General features: G+C 54.7%; 1 protein-coding gene across 1 annotated transcript; it reads right to left on the minus strand.

Annotated features, from left to right (window-relative positions):
- Positions 1-601: 601 nt before the first annotated feature.
- Positions 602-9,471, minus strand: SLC49A3 (solute carrier family 49 member 3; the record flags this gene model as incomplete). Its single annotated transcript, XM_079711302.1, is given in 16 exon segments — positions 602-902; positions 1,471-1,572; positions 1,793-1,820; positions 1,823-1,885; positions 1,888-1,948; positions 2,223-2,267; positions 2,271-2,375; positions 3,091-3,180; positions 3,182-3,206; positions 3,292-3,398; positions 3,400-3,423; positions 4,631-4,707; positions 4,857-5,067; positions 5,248-5,406; positions 8,569-8,745; positions 9,382-9,471. Coding segments are annotated over 16 exon segments (1,665 nt in total).
- Between the last annotated feature and the right edge of the window lie 9,101 nt (positions 9,472-18,572).

Genomic DNA, 18,572 nt, shown 5'->3' on the forward strand with positions numbered 1-18,572 from the left:
GCCTGCAAGTGTCTCTTTCGGGGAGAGAAGGTGTCCCCCTGGGGGTGGGAGTGTCCATGGGGGCAGGAGGGTCTTCAGGGGATGGGAGCGTCTGCCTGGGGCCCACCCTCTGCTTCCGGCCCAGCCTGGCCCCACCTGCTCTCCCCACCTGTGCTAGCGCCTCGCTGGGGGGCTGCTCATTCAGGGCTCAGCAGAGGTTGAGCATAGCTCTGGGATAGGGTCCTTCAAGGAAGGCCTTCCCCACACCTGTCCGCTCCAGACTCAGCCATGCTGGGGCCCTCAGAATCCCCAGCCCACTCAGTGCCCCTCAGCCATGCCCCCAGGCCAGGCCAGCCTCCCAATACGCAGCCCCTGCCCCAGCCACCCTGGGTCCGGCCTGGCCGCTGGAGCGCCCCGCCTGGTCAGCGGCCTCTTGTCTACACAGCGGCAGCTCTCCTTGCTACATCCACAGGGAGTCCCCTGGGCCAGCCTGCCTGTGTTCAAGGATCCCGGGCCCCCCGGATGCTGGCACCGTCCCGGCCTCAGGTGTGACTGGTGCAGCCGAGGAGACCAGGGCCTGCCTCTCCTGGCCGCCCCTTCAAGTCCCCAGGCCCGCTTCTCATCACACCAACTGCTCCCCGGCCTCTGGTCTGCTGCAGGGGCCCCATGACGTCTCGGAGGACTCCCGGGGGAGGGAGGCAGAGCCAGGCGCGCCGGCTCCAGGAGGGGCTGCTGGGGACGGGGGGGCCGCGGCGGGGCCTTGGAGGGTGGCTGCCAAGGTTGCCAGGCGCACATCCTCCTGGATGGAGGGGCTGGCGTCGGCCTCGGCCTGTAAGCGCCGGTATGGGGTGTGGAGGAAGAGCACCCCAAGGCAGCTGAAAAGGAGGCACAGGCCGGCCATCGGCAACGTGGACACCAGGGAGCTGTGGCCCAGCTCTGCCGAGGCTCCCCAAGTGCCAGAGTGCCCACCTGGGTGCAGGGGACCCCGGACCCCACTAACCATGACCTCAGAGTGACCCTGGGGACAGATCCTGTCCCAGCCCCAAGAGGCCCCAAAGGTGGGTTCACAGCCATGAGCCCCGAGGTCACCGCACCAGGTCTGGGGACGTGGGCGTGCAACACGCCATCTCTGGTGGCCGACCCCACTCCCGCCTCTCTCACACTCTTTGTCTCTGTCTTTGTCTTCCTCACTCTCTGACTCTCCCTGTCTCTCTTTGATCTCATTTCAAAACCAGTCACATAGGGATTAGAGGTTGAGCTCTCATAAGGGCCTCAGGGCTGCTCCCACCAGGCTGAGCCTGAGGTTCGGCCTGTTGCCCTCTGACCCCACGCCGACCCCCCCAACCCCCACCGTGGGTGCCCTGCACCCGCCCACCAAGGACGGCGGAAGTCACCAAGAGGTCCATGGAGGGGAGATTCCCAGGGCTGGGTGGGGGTCGAGCTGCTGGCCTGCACCCTCGGAGCCCCAAGGCTGCGGTCCTCACCCTTCAGGCCAGCAGGTCCTGGCCATCGCGGCAGGTGGAGGAGGATGGCTCCACGTGGCGCACGGTCAGGGAGGTGAGCAGCGCCGTGCTGGACACACCCCCGGGCAGCCTGCACAGCCACGAGGCCCTCCGCCCTGCCCAGGGCACTGCTTGCTGCCCCGGCACCCGTAGTCATCCCGAGGGCAGGGCGCTGCTCTGGTCACCACGGGCCCTGCGGCCAGCCCAGGCCAGCACAGGGCAGGCGCTCAGGTCACCTGCTGTGTGGCCTGGGGTGGGGTGAGGGGAGGGTCTCTGGGTCCCCAGGGAAGCGCTGGGGGATGGGCGCTCACCCCAGCACGAGGACCAGGCCCGTGGCCCACCCTCACCCACAGGGAAGGAGCACTCGACAGCCAGCTGCATAGCGACAGGTGCCGCTGAGAAGCAAAGAGCCCAAGCAGCGAGCAGGTGGCGGCCAGCGCAATGGTCTGTCCCCCCAGCTGGGACACCTGGGGGCAGCGAGCCTCATAGACAGATGCAGCAGGAGTCAGACATGCCACAGCCCTAGACGCCCAGACCCAGCCAGGCCCTGCACCGGGGGGTCGGGGCAGTGCCCAGGGTCGGAGAGGCCATGGAGCCTGACCCACTCAGGGCCCAGCCCAACGAGCAGTGCCTGGGCCGGAGTGGGTCGGGACGTCCGTTACGGCCGACCTGCCAGCTCCCCCACCCCGGGGCACCCCGCTTTGACTCGTGCAAGGTGGTCTCGGCTCAGAGGACTCTCACCAGGGTGAGGGCCACGCAGACCAGAGACGTCAGGCAGAGGCCGATCTAGACAGCTCCAGTGAAACGCTTGGTCCAGTCCACGTACAGGCCAAGAGGCAGCGCCCCCAAGACCCCAAACGCAATGAAGAGAGCCCCGCAGAGGCCTGCAACTTCCTGGAGGAGGAGAGGAGGCGGGGGCACCCTGTCATCTGGGCCCCAGGAGGAGGCCCTCATCCTTAGGATGTACGCCGTCACCGGGGAGCCCACGGCAGGGTCACTGAACGGAGCCTGAGGCCCAGGCAGGATGACATGGAAGGCTTGGCTGCACCATTGGCTGGGGGAAGAGGTGTCCTCCCCTGGACGTGCCATTTCCCTGCGTTACCCCCACCCAGGAACTCAACAATTGCTAGAGAAAGGGCCTGGCTACTGCAGACACCCGTCAGTGCCAGTCACCCCTGAAAAACTGGGAACACGAGAGGCCCAAACCCCACACCCAGGGCTGATGCAGACAGTGGAGGGCACGGCCAGAGATGCTATGAGCAGAGCAAGGCCCTCTCCTCTGCATCTCTAATATCAGAGGGTCCCACAGGGCTGGGGTGGGTGGGGCAGGGGGTAAGCGCCATACGAAATCCCAGTGGAACACACTTGGGCTCTGCCAGCACCCCCTCCCCACGGCCACCACCCCACTGTCTGCAGACACAAATTTTCACACAGCATCTCAGTAGTGCCCACATCACCCCATCCAGGTGTGGAAACCCAGCGCCTAGGGAGGTCACGGGCCATTCCACAGCCACCAGCGGGAGAGCAGCGGCGGAAGAGAGCCTGTGGGGTAACAGGCCCCCAAAGCTCCGTCCTGCCGCGGGGCCCCCAGGGCGGGGCCGGCACCCACGCTGGAGTGTCCATTCATGAAGAGGATCTGCTCCAAGAGGGACGAGAAGCTGGAGAAGATGCCAATGCTGCCCCCAAAGCACGCGGCCAGGGGCCAGGATGACGTAGGCCTTGTTCCTTGCGAGCCAGAGGCTCCCCGGGGCAGCCCCGCACCCTTCCCATCCCGGCCTCCTCCCGCGGCCCGGGATCCCGCAGCATACACATGGCACTGACCAGCTCCAGCCCGGCTAGGAACTTCTGTGAGGTGGAGTGGACAGCCCCCACGGAGGGCAGGGCAGAGGGCGTGCTCTCCCAGACGCAAGCAGTGGCCAGCAGGGATGATGTAGATGCCCAGCTGCGGGGAGGGTATGCACGAGTGCACTCGCCTGTGTGTGCAGGCACAGGCACAGGCCCTCGAGGATGCGTGACGCGCGTGTGGGTGCCTCATGCCCGCTACTCCAGGCTCCTTCCCGGCTACCCCCACAGGTCATCCCCAGGTGGACGTCGGCAAGCCCCAGGGTTGTGCTGGGCCTGCTCTGCTTTGTTGCATTTGGAAACCCAGCTTTCAAAATACCACCCAAAGATGACTGCAACAGCGACAGCCTCAGCTCAGCCCTCTCCAGGAGCTCCACCCAGCGGCCACCTGGACCCCCCTCCCACCTCTGTGAATGACCCCACACTCGCCCACCTGGAAGCCCCTCTCACCTCGGCGCACCTCCAAACCCCCAGCCCTGAGCCTGCCCCACTGCCCCACCGATCAAAGCCCTGGCTCTCTCCCTGGACACTCTGGGCACAGCCTTGGCTCTCCGAGTCATTCTGGACCAGATGGAGTCACTCTCCCCTCAGACGCCCCCCGAGGTATCCATCACGCCAATGCTTGCCACCTGGGCTGACCCTTCCCGCCACCCTCCCCTTGCTCAGCGGACACACTGGCCTCTGGCTGCAGGCCCCACCCCTCAGCCTCACGTCCACCTCAGAGTCGGCTGGTCCGTCATCTCCCTCCCTCGCCCCCCTCATCTCCCTCCCTCGCCCCCCACATCTCCCTCCCTCGCCCCCCACATCTCCCTCCCTCGCCCCCCTCATCTCCCTCCCTCGCCCCCCTCACCTCCCTCCCTCGCCCCTCACCTCTCCCTCCCTCGCCCCCCACCTCTCCCTCCCTCGGCCCCCACAAACGCTTCCTTCTGCCCAGCTGCCTCTCGTCTCCCGAGCTGTCTCCCCGCCAAGGAAACCACCGAACATCCCAGTCCCTGGAGTTGTGCCTGATGCTGGGAAGGTGCCCAGTACTTGCACATGAAGAAACCCCACGTGCATGGAGTGTGACCCACGTGTGACCGCAGAAGGTGGCAAGTGCACACTCACACAGACAGGTGTGGATGCACGAGCCCGCCACTATGGCACTCATGTGCACACACGCACTAGCACACACAGTCCATAAACATACACACACACATGCAAACACGTAGCCATTCATGCACACCGACACACTCTACATCATACGGGTGCACACACATGCACACACACTGCACACACACTCACGTGCACGCACTCCTGAGCTCCCTCACCATCAAGGGGATGTCCTCCTCCTTCTTCACCAGGGTAGGAGACAGCAGGTTGGCCACCAGGATACCCAGGGGGTTTGCTGAATAGACGGGGACATGTGTCAGCTCAGAGTGGCAGGCTGGTCCCCAGCCCCCAGGAGGAGTCCCCACCCTCCAAGAGCGGGGAGCGCACAGGTGCCGGGCCACGCACTAAGCCAGTGGGGACGTCGGCCTCACCCCTGGGACTCACACACGGTGCCGATCGTGTTGGCTGTGGCTCTCTGGTGCTCGGGAAGCCACAAGGCGGCCAGCTTGGCTGGAGAGATGACCAGGGTCTGGGCGAGGGCACAGAGGCTCTGCCCACCCATGAAGAAAGCAAATGGGTCCTGGCTGCTGGCGATCATGCAGGGCTGGGAGCGGATCATGCTCCCCGCAAAGTTCAGCCACGCACATAGGATGGTCTGCAGGGCTGGGGTCAGAAGAGCTGCCCACCAGCCCAGACTACCCCCTCCAGCACCCCAACCTCCACCCACCATGCAATGGCTGGGGACCCAGATCTAGGGAGGAGGTGATGGCTCTCAAGCCCACACTCGGGGACCCCGCCCATCCCAGAGCAGGCCCCAGTGTGGGGTCCGACTCACCGCCCAGCAGAGCCCAGCAGAGTCCAGAACCCAGATGGCCACCACACCGAATGGGATGGACGCCACAAGGTAGACCAGTGAGAGCCAGTTGATCTGCTCGGTGGAGAGTAGGAAGTGCCGGGTGATCGTGTCAGCCACGGGTGCGAAGCTGAGCCACAGCTGTGGACACAGGCCGGCATCAGCCCAGGGGGCACTTACAGACACCACGACTGCCTGCTGTCCTGGGCGTGGCTGGCTGGTCTGCGGGAGGAAAAGGCCCAGCGGTCCTGTCAGGGCCAGGTTTTCACCCGGTCACACCAGAGGGAAGGCACAGAGCGGAGGCTCAGCTAGCACGCCCGGGCCGCGGACCAGCAGCATCTCTGCAGGTGTGGTCCCGGGGGCAGACAGAGGCCAACGACCCGGCTGGAGCCTGCAGGACAGCAAGTCCCCCCAGGACTGACCCTCCAAGGAGAAGGCCCGAGGGCTGTCAGCAGAAGAGAGGTGGCCCCCGTGCGGGGGCGGGAGGGGGCACCTAGACTGGGTGCGGCCAGAGCTGGAGCACGGGAGAGGGCCCCCCGCCCCCAGCCACGTGGATGCGTAGTTTGCCCAGATGGGCCAGGCAGAGGAGCACACTGGGGGCCACTCAGCGGACACTCAGTGCCTGTGGGGGACACCCAGGTGGACAAGGGCTTACTGCAGGAGGGAGGGGGAGGCAGGCCTGGCTTGGCCCAGAGATGAAGGTGTCGCAAAACAAGCCCGTGGGCACTCCAACTCAGCGGACCCAGCAACGCAGGAGCTCGCCCCGGGCCACGCCCCCCACAGTGGAGGCTACAAGATCCAGGCTTCCTAACCCAGACAGAGCTCTGACCACAAAGCCTCACACGACGACACCGAGCTTGGGCAACAGCTGCCTTTCCTTCCCTTTCTTCAGCACAGAGCCGGGCGCAGATCTCCCAGGTTTGGGAAGAGCTCCACGCAGGCCCAGCTGCTTCCTGCCCGGCCTGATCCAGTGGCGAGAAAGCCTGGTGTCTGGTTGCCACACCTGCCCTGCTGAGCAGGCAAGCTCATCATCCCTCGCCAGCCTCGCCCCATCCTCGTTCCTCCCCAGAGCTTGTGGCCGGAGGGGCAGAGCCAGGTCTAAAACACACACAGCAGGGCTTCCCTGGTGGTGCAGTGGTTGAGAATCTGCCTGCCAATGCAGGGGACACGGGTTCGTGCCCCAGTCCGGGAAGATCCCACATGCCGCGGAGCAACTAGGCCCGAGAGCCACAACTACTGAGCCTGCGCGTCTGGAGCCTGTGCTCCGCAACAAGAGAGGCCACAACAGTGAGAGGCCCGCGCACCGCGATGAAGAGTGGCCCCCGCTCGCCGCAACTGGAGAAAGCCCTCGCACAGAAACGAAGACCCAACACAGCCAAAAATAATAAATAAATAAAAAAATTTAAAACACACACAGCAGCGTGGGGACAACTGTTTGCCCCCATTGCACAACATTTCCCTTCCACTGTTCCCAGCCTGCCCGGTGCCCCCGCACGTCCTTTGAGAACGCTGGCAGCCGCCCCACACACTGGCTCTCACCCAGACCCACTCCGGGGCCACCCAGACCTCATTCCAAGCACAGCCCCACCTGCCCTTCACACTGCCCCTCAGAACCCGAGGGCCCTGCTCATCTAGCTGCAAAGGGAGTAAGCAAGGGGCCACGTGGACTTGGCTGGGGCACACCTGATGGTCCCTGCTCCCTGTCGTGACTACGCAGGGATCATGACAATTCCCGGTGCAATTCCTGTTTGCTCCATAATGACTTGTGAACGAGAGAAGTGCAGTGGGACAGCCGCAGTGTACAAGGACCTTCTCAGGGCCGCCCGATGCCTGTCCACACCCAGACTCATCAGAGCAGCTCAGGGGGCTGGGGGAGACCGCTGCTCTGCATTCTCGGACCAATGCACCCAAACCCAGTTCTGGCTTCACAGCGTCTAGACACAGGGACGTGGTGAGTCCTGCAGAGAAAAGAGGCTTCTGGAGTCCCGGCAGACCCCAGGCCCAGGCTGCAGAGGCCACCTGTCCCAGCATGGGGCTAGCCAGCAAGGAGAGGAGGGAAAAGGCCCCAAGAAGTTTGGAATGACATCCAAGAGGGGCTGCCACCCGAGAACCTCTCCGAGGCGGTGTCTTCCTGCCTCGCCTGCCACCTCTCCTCCTCTCGGTCTCTGCTTCTGACTGTCCCTCGGCCGCTTGGCACCTCCCTGAGCTGTGGGTCCCGCTGCCACCTGCAGCTCTGCACTACATGATTGTGGCCACCCAAGGCTGCCCAGCCAGTCCCTGGGATCCTGAGGGAGACCAAGCGATATTCCTTCAGGCAGAGTGGCAGCACAGGGGAGGGGAGCCCAGGGAGCTGGTGCGGCCAGCACTGCAGCCTGATCCCCAGGGAGGGCGGCCACTCGGGGTCGGGTTTGGGAAGCGCGTGCAGATAGATGCCTGCCCAGGGCACACGAGGGTGGCCCGGCCCAGGGCTGGAAGGGAGGAGAGAGGTCCACCGGCTGAGCCTGGCAGGCAGCGTGTGATGGGCTGGGCAGAGCGACTGGGGCCTCAGGGGTGAGTCTGGGGGAGAAGCAGGTAGGGAGAGCTGGGTCCCTGGAACTGGCAGACCTGGTTCTCACTGCCTGCTTCTCTGGTCTCGGGGGCTGTGATGATGAACACAGTCCCAGACAACAGTGGGGACAGTTCTAGAACAGGTGACGGGTCACTGCAGACCCCAGCTGGGTAGCTATGAAGAGAACGGTCGGGCAGGTAAGGAAGGCCTCCTGTGAAGGACCTTGGAACTGAGTCAGAAACCCAAGGAAGGCATCCAGGGCACAGGTAAGGGGGTGGGGAGGGCAAGAGCCAGAGCCAGATGCGAAGGCCTGTGCCAGGGGTTGTGCTTTGCAGAAGGGAGGGGGGGACCACTGGAGGAGTCCTTCTTGGCTGTGGACAGTGACCCCCTCCTGTGGCAGGAGAGGGATCCTTTCCAAACCAGCGAGGGTCACAGGACCCAGGCGCAGTCACTGCGAGGGCAGACACAAGCCCCGTTCTCCCTGCTCAGCCACGGCCAGGGAAGGGGTTCTCCGTGCCTGTCCCACCCTGAGGTCGCCACCGTCCCGAAGATACCGAGAGGTGGAGGGCCGGTCCTAGCCCGGCTGCAACCGGGTTCTCACTGTCCGAGTCTCCGGAGAGGCGGGCGCCGGGCGAGCACCGGGACACGGGCGGGTGCGAGGAGCGCAAGCACTTGGGCGCGACAGTCGGGGCTCAGCCTGGTCCCGGCCTCGGCTCGCACCCCCGCCCCAGCCCCCCGAACCCCGAGCCCCGTACCGCGGCGTTGGAGCAGGTGAGCAGGCTGATCACCAGGAGGAAGACGCGGCGGGGCGCGTAGGTGCGGCAGCCCCCCAGCACGCTCCGGGCGGGCGTCGCGGCGACCCCAGGCCATGCCACCGCCGGCCCGCCATCGCCGCCGCGCCCGGGCTGCAGGCGTTTGGAGCCGCGCGTGGGCTGGGACCGCCCTCGGAGGTGGGGTCGGACAGTCCCCGCCCCAGGGGCAGGGGTCAACACCCCGCCAGGCGGAAAAGGGACGAATTAAGAAGCTGGATCTTCCCCCGTCGGCCGGGACAGAAATCAGCCGCAGAAACAAGAACAAGGTCCCCTCGCAGGGGCCAAGCCGGGCCGCGGCCTCTGTGTGGTCCCAGCGGCGGGTGCAGGACAGGGCGCCGGGAAGTCACCGCCCCGCGGGAGGCCCACAGTTCCTGCAAGGGGTTGTGGAAAGATCCTTCCGCCCCCGCCCCCCCCCGGCCCCCCGCCAATTCCTGAGGTCCAAACAAGTCACAAGGAGCAGCAGAAGGCCAGCCTGGAAGAGGAGGCTGGGGTCAGTTTGCAAAGCGCCTCAAATCCGTACTAGTCATTAGACTCAGCCCCGTAGGGCAGAGGTGGTCCTGGTAGAGGAAGGAGGGCGGGGCCACCTGTCCTCCGACAGGGGAAGGGCTGTGCCAGAGCTCGGGCCTTCGCCCAGGGAGGGGGCAGGCAGCTTCTCCCACCTGGTTATTATCTGCAGTTTACAGCTGAGAAAACAGCTGGGGCAGAGCTAGGAGATGTAGGTTTCTGTGCGCTGGAGGGCAGGGAGGAGGGAGGTACCACCTTGTCCCTCTTCCACAAGAGCTCCCCTGTGGGCGCAGGAAGTCTCTTGTCCAGCTTCCTCCCTCCCCCGAGGTCCACCTTGGACATCTCTCCATGACTCCCCTAGTATTACTCCTCCTGAGGTCACCTATGTAGCTCCCTATGTGGGGCTGACATAGATGGACATGATGCTGGCCTTGTGCTCTTCTTCCTCTCTGCCTCTCTGATGCTCCTGCTCTACTTTGGGATTCCGCTCCCCATCCAGAGGGCTCTTATGTGGAGGAGGCAGCACAGAACAATCAATCACATTTCTATACACCATCTTGGAACATGTGGAAACCAAAATTAAAGACACATACCATTTACAATTATGTCAAAGAAATTTGAATACCTGGGTGTAAACAGCAAAGTGTACACAGGACTTGTATGCTAAAAATTATGCAACAGTAATGGAAGAAACCAATAAAGACCTAAAAAAATGGAGAGAGATACCATTTTCCTGGATCAGAGAACTCAGCATAGTAAAGATGTCAAGTCTTCTCAGATTGATCTGTAGGTGTAATACAATTCTCATCAAAGGGTTATTGTAGATATAGACTGGGAGAAAATATTTGCAAACCATGTACCCAACAAAGGACTGGTATCCAGAGTATATAAAGGGCCCTCCAAACTCAACAGTAAAAAAAAAAAACGTCCAATTAGAAAATGGGCAAAAGCCATGAAGGGACATGTGTCCGTATCTTGACTGTGGCATGGATACATGGACCCACACACGTGATACACTCGTGTCAGGTACACACACACATACACACACAGTGAATGCAAGTAAAACTGGAGAAATCTTAAAAAGATCGTGGATTATATCAGCAACTGTGTTATGGCTGTGATGGAGTACATCTGTGTTTTGCAAGATGTTACTTTTGGGGGAAACTGGGCAAAGTGTACAAGGAATCTTGGTATTATTTCTTACAACTGCATTTGAACCTATAATTATCTCAAAATAAGCTTAACTTTTAAAACTCACATAATGTGGCAAGTACATTCATTTGGAAACAATGACTTTTTCTACTCACATTTAAAGAAAGAGTTTTGTTTAAATTCTGGACAACTATCTTTACCGTAAGCATCTACACTGTTCAGGTTTTGACTCAAGCTGTACCAGCATCCACACAAGTGTCTTTCTGCACCTGGAATCCATGTGCGCATCTCTGGAAACATCACATCTTGGAGATACATACCCTTTAGTGATCTCCGCACAAAAACCACCTTGCATCTTACTTTTGAAAATCGTCTTTAAAGCCTTGTTTAAAATAACATACGATGCACACGATTATGACTAAATCTGTGTTTCAATTTCTTTTTTTCCTTTTTTCTTAACCAAATATAGACTCCGATCAGCATCCCACACTACCATTAACGGAAGCTTTTTCAGGCTGATGTGTCCTCCTTAAACTGTCTCCTGCTCGTGATTAGGCAACTGAGGGGCGTTTCTTTGCCAAGATTGGATCAAAGGCAACACGTCTTTGCTGAGGATAATATCGGAGAAGAAAGCTCACCTTCCAAGAGGAGTTGCCTCATCCCGTTTGTTTGGTGTTTACTTGGTTTTTATCTTCTCCCCTCAGGAGAAGACCAGCTACGTGGGGGCAGGAATCAGTCTGTCCACGCCCGAATCCCTGGAGCAGGATGGGGCCGGCATGCGGTTGTGGCTGAGAGGGGACTGTGTGGGGTGGGTGCGCTTTCTGCCTTGTGCCCCCCTCCGTAGCCCCTGCGTCTCCAGGTTCTTGGAGGGGGCCCATTTCCCCAGAGCGCACCCCTGGGGCGGAGCCGGCCAGACTGTCTGGTCCCGAAGCACAGCGTCCCCTCCCAGAGTCTAAGCCTTTACTGTTTCCCTCGGTTCCCAGCTGCTGAAGACCACACACCCCAATACCACCCTGACAGGGAAGTGAGTAAGCAAATCAGTATCTGGATTCTCTGGCTGCATCAAAATGGCAGTGACTTCATCCTTATCCGTGTGGGAGGTCGAGCAGGGAATCTTTCCACTGAAAACACTTGACAAACCTGCACTGGACCGTGAGCCTATTTACTTAAACAAAGGAACGCTCTGGCCACCTTGGCCTGTGTGCCGTTGGCTCTCCCAGAGAGAAGCCCTTAGGGTGGCTGCTCCCCACTACCCACGTCCGCCCCTCTGTCTTCCCCCAGCATAGGTGGGGAAGGTCAGCACGGGCTTACATACACCCCAAGGTCCTGGCAACAAGTATCTGGGACCCAACTTGCTGCCCCTTCCCACTGGGGAGCCTGTGACCCCATCCACCCGCGCTTGCTTTTCAGAACCATTCAGCCTGTTGAAGAAGTAGGGGCTTCTTTTGTGTGTGTGTGTGTGTGTGTATAAACAAGATGGACAACTTTTTGTATGTGCGTGATGTGAGGTCGTATTGTTGGGGCGGGGAGAAAGAGAGAGAGGGAGGGGGAGAGAGGGAGGGAGAGAGGGAGGGAGAGAGGGAGGGAGAGGGAGGGAGAGAGGGAGGGAGAGAGAGGAAGGGAGAGAGGGAGGGAGAGGGAGGGAGAGAGAGGAAGGGAGAGAGGGAGGGAGAGAGAGGGAGGGGGAGAGGGAGGTGGGTATGTAATGTCGTGCATGGCCTGATGTCCATCTATTTCGTGTGTGTGTTATTAGATGGGTATCCAGTGTGTGTTCACAGTGTGTTATGTAAGGCTGTGTGGCTAGTGGTTAGTAAGGTATGTGTGGTTTGAGATGGGTTTTGTCTTTTGTGTGTATATATGGGGTAGAAAGTTTACCTGATTTTTCTGCCTGGATGGAAAAAATGGGCATCTCATTCTTTGGTGTAAGATGCATGTGTTAGGTCAGAAACCTTGAAGGGTCTGAGACTGCTCTCTCTGCAGCTGACAAGGTGACCCAGCACAGTCTCCCACGTGTGCCTCTGCGGGATCGCAACCCCCGGGTCAGAGGCAAAGAGCGTTGATTCCCTGCAGCCGCGGCGATGCCCCCGAGCAGCTCCTCCATGTCGTCTCCATGGGCATGCAGGTGGCACCCGTACCCGCAGAGGGGTGTGTTTCAGAAGAACCCTGAAATTAGGAAACTCTGATCTTATACAGGACTGCTGGAGACCTCCCCATCCTGCCTTCCAGAGAGAGAAACCTTCTCTTTACTCTGAAATGTAAGCAAATCTTCTCCCAGTGGGGACATTCCTGTCTGCCCTGGAATGTCTCTGAGACAAACCTTCTTGACTTGGCTGTAAACGACCTTGCTCTGAGAGCCTGGACCTCGCAGAAACAGAGACGTGAGATGTTCATGGAGAACTGCTTCCCAACAGCATCTATTTTTAAAAAATACTTCAAGATGGGTGTCTAATTTTCTATGTGTGGATATGGCGTGATAAATCATTTAGCATGGTGTTCTGAGCTGGAAAAGTATGGTGTATGTGTGTGTGCACGTGTGTGTGTGTGTGTGACATGAGTGACTAATTTATTTGTTTAAAATGTGAGGTGGGTGTCTAGCTTTTTTCTCTATATGGCTGAAATTAGTATCTCATTTTTCTGTCTGCTGTGTGGCATGATATTTTTTGTATGGTATGAGATAGTTACCAAATTTTCTGGTATACATTGGAAATAGGTATCTATTTGTGTGTGTGCTGTAAGTTGAATATCTAATATTTTGTATATGATGTGAAATTGACATCTCATTTTTTGTATGTATGGTGAGAGAGGGTATCTAATTTTTCATATATGTGTTTTTGAGATGGATATCTGTTTTGTGTATTGCGTGAGATGGTCATTTATGTATATCTTTGTGTGTATTTATGGTGTGAGTTATCTAATTTTATTTTTACCACGGAGATAAACATGTAGCACTTTCATTTTCATCAGTTCTAAATATTTTGTACTTTCCTTTGTAATTCTCTTTTTTAAATAACAGCTTTATTGAGATATAATCCTCATGTCATATAATTCACCCATTTAATATGTAAATTAAATCGATTTGAGTATATTTGCATATATATGCAGCCATCACTATGGTCAATTCTAGAGCATTTTCTCACCCCTGAAAGAAGCCCTGTCCTCATTAGCAGGCTCTCCCCAGTCCCCCCAGCATTCCAGCCCCTGGCAGTCACTAATCTGCCTCCTGTCTCTTCAATTGGCCGATTCTAGACAATTCATTTAAGTAGAATCGTAATATGTGGTCTTTTGTGACTGTCTTCTTTCACTGAGTGTACCGTTTTCAAGGTTCATCCATGTTTATGCATGTGTTAGTACTTCCTTTCTTTTTATTGCCAAATAATATTTCATTGTATGGATGGACCACATTTTGTTTATCCATTCATCAGTTGATGGACATTGGGTTATTATATCTTGAGGCTGTTATCAATAATGCTGCTATGGACGTTTATATGCCAGTTTGGGGCAGACATTTGCTTTCGTTTCTCTTGGGTCTGTAGGTGTGGAACTGCTGGGTCATATGCTAACTTCACATTTAATTTTTTCTGAGGAACTGCCAGACTCTGGAGTCCAATTTATCTCTGTCCTTGGCAACATTTGTTTTTGCCTGTCTTTTTGATTCTAGCCATCCTAGGGGGTGTGAAGTGGTTTTGATTTGCATTTCCCTGATGGCTAATGATGTTGAGCATCTTTTCATGTGCTTATTGGCCATTTGTGCATCTTCTTTAGAGAAATATCTATTCAGATAATTTGTTCATTTTTAAATTTTATTTATTTATTTATTTATTTATTTATTTATTTATGGCTGTGTTAGGTCTTCGTTGCTGCGTGTGGGCTTTCTCTAGTTGCGGCGAGTGGGGGCTACTCTTCCTTACGATGCACAGGCTTCTCATTGCGATGGCTTCTCTTGTTGAGGAGCATGGGCTCTAGGCGCACGGGCTTCAGTAGTTGTGGCACACGGGCTCAGTAGTTGTGTCACGCGGGCTCTAGAGCCTGTTTGTGGCACACGGGCTTAGTTGCTCCGTGGAATGTGGGATCTTCCTGGACCAGGGCTCGAACCCGTGTCCCCTGCATTGGCAGGTGGATTCTTAACCACTGCGCCACCAGGGAAGTCCCAATTTGTTCATTTTTTGATTGAGTGTTTGTCTTTCTTTCGTTGACTTATAAGGGTTTATGTATTGTTTGTATTCTTACATATTTTATGTGTTCTAGGTATGAAGCTCTTATCAGATATATGATTTGCAAAAGTTTCCTCCCATTCCTCGAGCTGTCTCTTCACTTTCTTGATGGTGTCCTTTGAATACGTATGTTTTTTGTTTTGATGATATTCAATTTATCCATTTTTCCTTTTGTTGCTTGTACTTATGGTATCATGTCTAAGAAACAATGCCTAATCCAAGATTTATACCTATGTTTTCTTCTAAGAGTTTAAAAGTTTGAGCTCTTACATTTAGGCCTTTGGTGCATTTGAGTTAATTTTTGTATACGGTGTGTGGTAGGAGTCCAATTTCATTCTTTTGCACGTGAATATTCAGTTTTCCATTTCTTGAAAAGACTATGCTTTCTCCATTGACTTGTCTTGGCATCGTTCTTGAAAATCAGTTGATCATAAACGTGAGGGCTTATTTCTGGACTCTCAACTCTAATCCATCAATCTGTATGTCTGTCCTTCCAGTACCACACTGTCTTGTTCACTGTCACTTTATAGTAAATTTTGAAATCAGGAAATGGGAGTTCTCCAACTTTGTTCTTTTCTTTTCTAATTTTTATACATATATACATATATATATATGTATATATATATATATATATTTTTTTTTTTTGGCTGCATTGGGTCTTTGTTGCTTTCTCTAGTTGCGGCGAGTGGGGGCTACTCTTTGTTGCGGTACGCAGGCTTCGTATTGCTGTGGCTTCTCTTGTTGCGGAGCATGGGCTCTAGGCACACAGGTTTCAGTCTTGCAGCATGCGCACGCAGTAGTTGTGGCTCATAGGCTTAGCTGCTCCGCGGTATGTGGGATCTTCCCGGACCAGGGCTCGAACCCGTGTCCCCTGCATAAGCAGGTGGATTCTTAACCACTGAGCCACCAGGGAAGTCCCTGTTCTTTTCCTAGATTGTTTTGGCTATTCTGAGTCCCATGAATTTCCATACACATTTTGGGATCACATTATCAGTTTCTGCAAAGAAGCCAGCTGGGTTTTGATATGGATTGTAGATCAGTTGGGTGAACATTGATATCTTTTTTGGGGGGGGCTGCATCGGGTCTTAGTTGCGTCACACGGGATCTTCATTAGGGCATGCAGGATCTTTCGTTGTGACGCGAGGGCTTCTCTCTAGTTGTGGCTCACAGGCTCCAGAGCACACAGGCTCAGTAGTTGCAGTGCACAGGCTCTCTAGTTGTGGCACGGGCTCTAGAACGCACAGGCATAGTTGCCCCATGACATGTGGGATCTTAGTTCCCCTACCAGGGATTGAACCCTCATCCCCTGTATAGGGAGGAGGCTTCTTAACCACTGGACCACCAGGGAAGTCCTGGAAAATTGATATTTTAACAATATTGTCTCCAATCCATGAACATGGATGTGTTTCCATTCATTTAGGTCTTCTTTAATTTTCTTCAAAAATGTTTCAGTTTTCAGAATGTAAGTATTGTACTCTTTCATTACATTTATTAGTAATTGGTTTTTTTTGTTTTTTGTTTGTTTTGTTTTTTTGCGGTATGCGGGCCTCTCACTGCCACGGCCTCTCCCGTTGCAGAGCACAGGCTCCGGACGCGCAGGCTCAGCGGCCATGGCTCACTGGTCCAGCCACTCTATGGCATGTGGGATCTTCCCGGACCGGGGCATGAACCCGCGTCCCCTGCATCGGCAGGCAGACTCTCAACCACTGTGCCACCAGGGAAGCCCAGTAATTTGTTTTTTGATTAATAACGCTGTACTTTTTAGAGCAGTTTTAGGTTTACAGAAAAATTCATCACAAAATACAGAGAGTTCCCACATGTCCCCTCTCCCCCAGCCCCCGCATACCACGTCCCCTATTAACATCAGTATATTTGTTGTAATTGTGAACCAGTATCAATACACTGTTACTAACTAAAGTCTATGGTTGACATTGGGATCACTCTTGGTGTTGTACATTCTATGGGTCTGAGAAATGTATGATGACACATGTCACCACTATAGTGTGACACAGAGCAGTTTCCCGGCCCTAAAAATCCTCTGTGCTCCACCTGCCCGTCCCTTCCCGCCCAGACCCCTAGTAACCACTCATCCTTTCTTTATCTCCATTGTTTTGCCTTTTCCAGAATGTCATAAAATTGGAATCATACAGTGTGCAGCCTTTCCCACCGGCTTCTTTCACTTAAAAATATGCATTTAAGGGCTTCCCTGGTGGCGCAGTGGTTGAGAGTCTGCCTGCCGATGCAGGGGATGCGGGTTCATGCCCCGGTCTGGGAAGATCCCACATGCCGCGGAGTGGCTAGGCCCGTGAGCCATGGACGCTGAGCTGCGCGTCCGGAGCTCTGTGCTCGGCAACGGGAGAGGCCACAACAGTGAGAGGCCCGCGTACCGCAAAAAAAAATAAATAAATAAAATAAAATAAAATAAAAAATAAAAAATATGCATTTAAGGTTTCTCCGTGTCTTTTCATGGCTTGATAGCTCATTTCTTTTTAGTGCTGAATAGCATTCCATTTTCTGGATAGACCACAGTTTGTCCATTCACCAGTTGAGGGACATTTTGGTTGCTTCCAAGTTTTGACAATTATGAATAAAATTGCTGTAAACATTCATGTGTGATTTTCTGTGTGGACATACATTTTCAGCTCCTTTGGGTAAATACCAAGGAGCACAGCTGTTGGATCTAATGGTAAGAGAACGTTTAGTTTTCTAAGAAATTGCCACACTGTCTTCCAATGTGGCTGCACCATTCTGCATTCCCACCAGAAATGATGAGAGTTCCTGTCGCTCCACATCCTCAATAGGATTTGGTATTGTCAGTGTTCTGGATTTTGGCCATTCTATTAAGTATGTAGTGGTATCAAAATGTTGCTTTGATTTGCATTTCCCTGATTACATATGATGTGGACCATCTTTTCATGTGTTTGTTTGCCATCTATAAATCATCTTTGGTGAGGTCTTTTGCCCATTTTAAACTTCGGTTATTTTCTTATTGTTGAGATTTAATAGTTCTTTGCATATTTTGCATAACAGACATGTTTTGCAAATTTCCCCCCAGTCTTTGGCTTTTCGTTTCATTCTCTTAACGGTGTCTTTCACAGAGCAGAAGTTTTTAATTTTAATGAAGTCCAACTTATCCACTTTTTTCCTTCATGGCTTACACTTTCAGTGTTGTATCTAAGAAGTCACCACCGGGCTTCCCTGGTGGCGCAGTGGTTGAGAATCTGCCTGCTAATGCAAGGGACACGGGTTCGAGCCCTGGTCTGGGAAGATCCCACATGCCCTGGAGTGGCTAGGCCTGTGAGCCACGGCCGCTGAGCCTGCGCGTCCGGAGCCTGTGCTCCACAACGGAAGAGGCCACAACAGTGAGAGGCCCGCGTACCGCGATGAAGAGTGGCCCCCGCTCGCCGCAACTAGAGAAAGCCCTCGCACAGAAACGAAGACCCAACACAGCCAAAAATAAATATAAATAAATAAATTAAAAAAAAAAAAAAAAAAGAAGTCGCCACCAAACCCACGGTCGCTTGTATTTTCTTCTATGTGATCTTCTACGGGTTTTATAGTTTTGTGTCTTACACTTAGGTGTATAATTTTTGTGAAAGTTGTAAAATCTGTGTCTTTACATGTGTTATATGTTTTGGCATGTGGGTGTCTACTTGATCCAGTAACATTTGTTGAAAAGACTGTCTTTTCTCCATAGAATTGCCCTTGTCCCTTTGTTGAAGATCAGTTGACCAAATCTGTGTGATTCTACTTCTAGGCTCTCTATTCTCTTCCATGGATCTATTTATCTGTTTTCACCAGTACCGTACTAACTTGATCACTGTAACTTTATGGTGAGTCTGGAAGTGGGGTAAACTCAGTCCTCCAAATTTTTCTTCTCCTTCAATATTAGGTTGGCTGTTCTGGACCTTTTGTCTCTCCATATAAACTTTTATTTTTTTAAGATGATTTTTATTTATTTATTTAATTTATTTATTTATTGGCTGCGTTGGGTCTTCCTTGCCATGTGCGGGCTATCTCTAGTTGCGGCGAGCAGGGCTACTCTTCGTTGCAAGTGCACGGGCTTCTCATTGCGGTGGC

This window comes from Hyperoodon ampullatus, assembly GCF_949752795.1.
Source record: "Hyperoodon ampullatus genome assembly, chromosome: 1".
Classification (NCBI taxonomy): Eukaryota; Metazoa; Chordata; class Mammalia; order Artiodactyla; family Ziphiidae; genus Hyperoodon; species Hyperoodon ampullatus.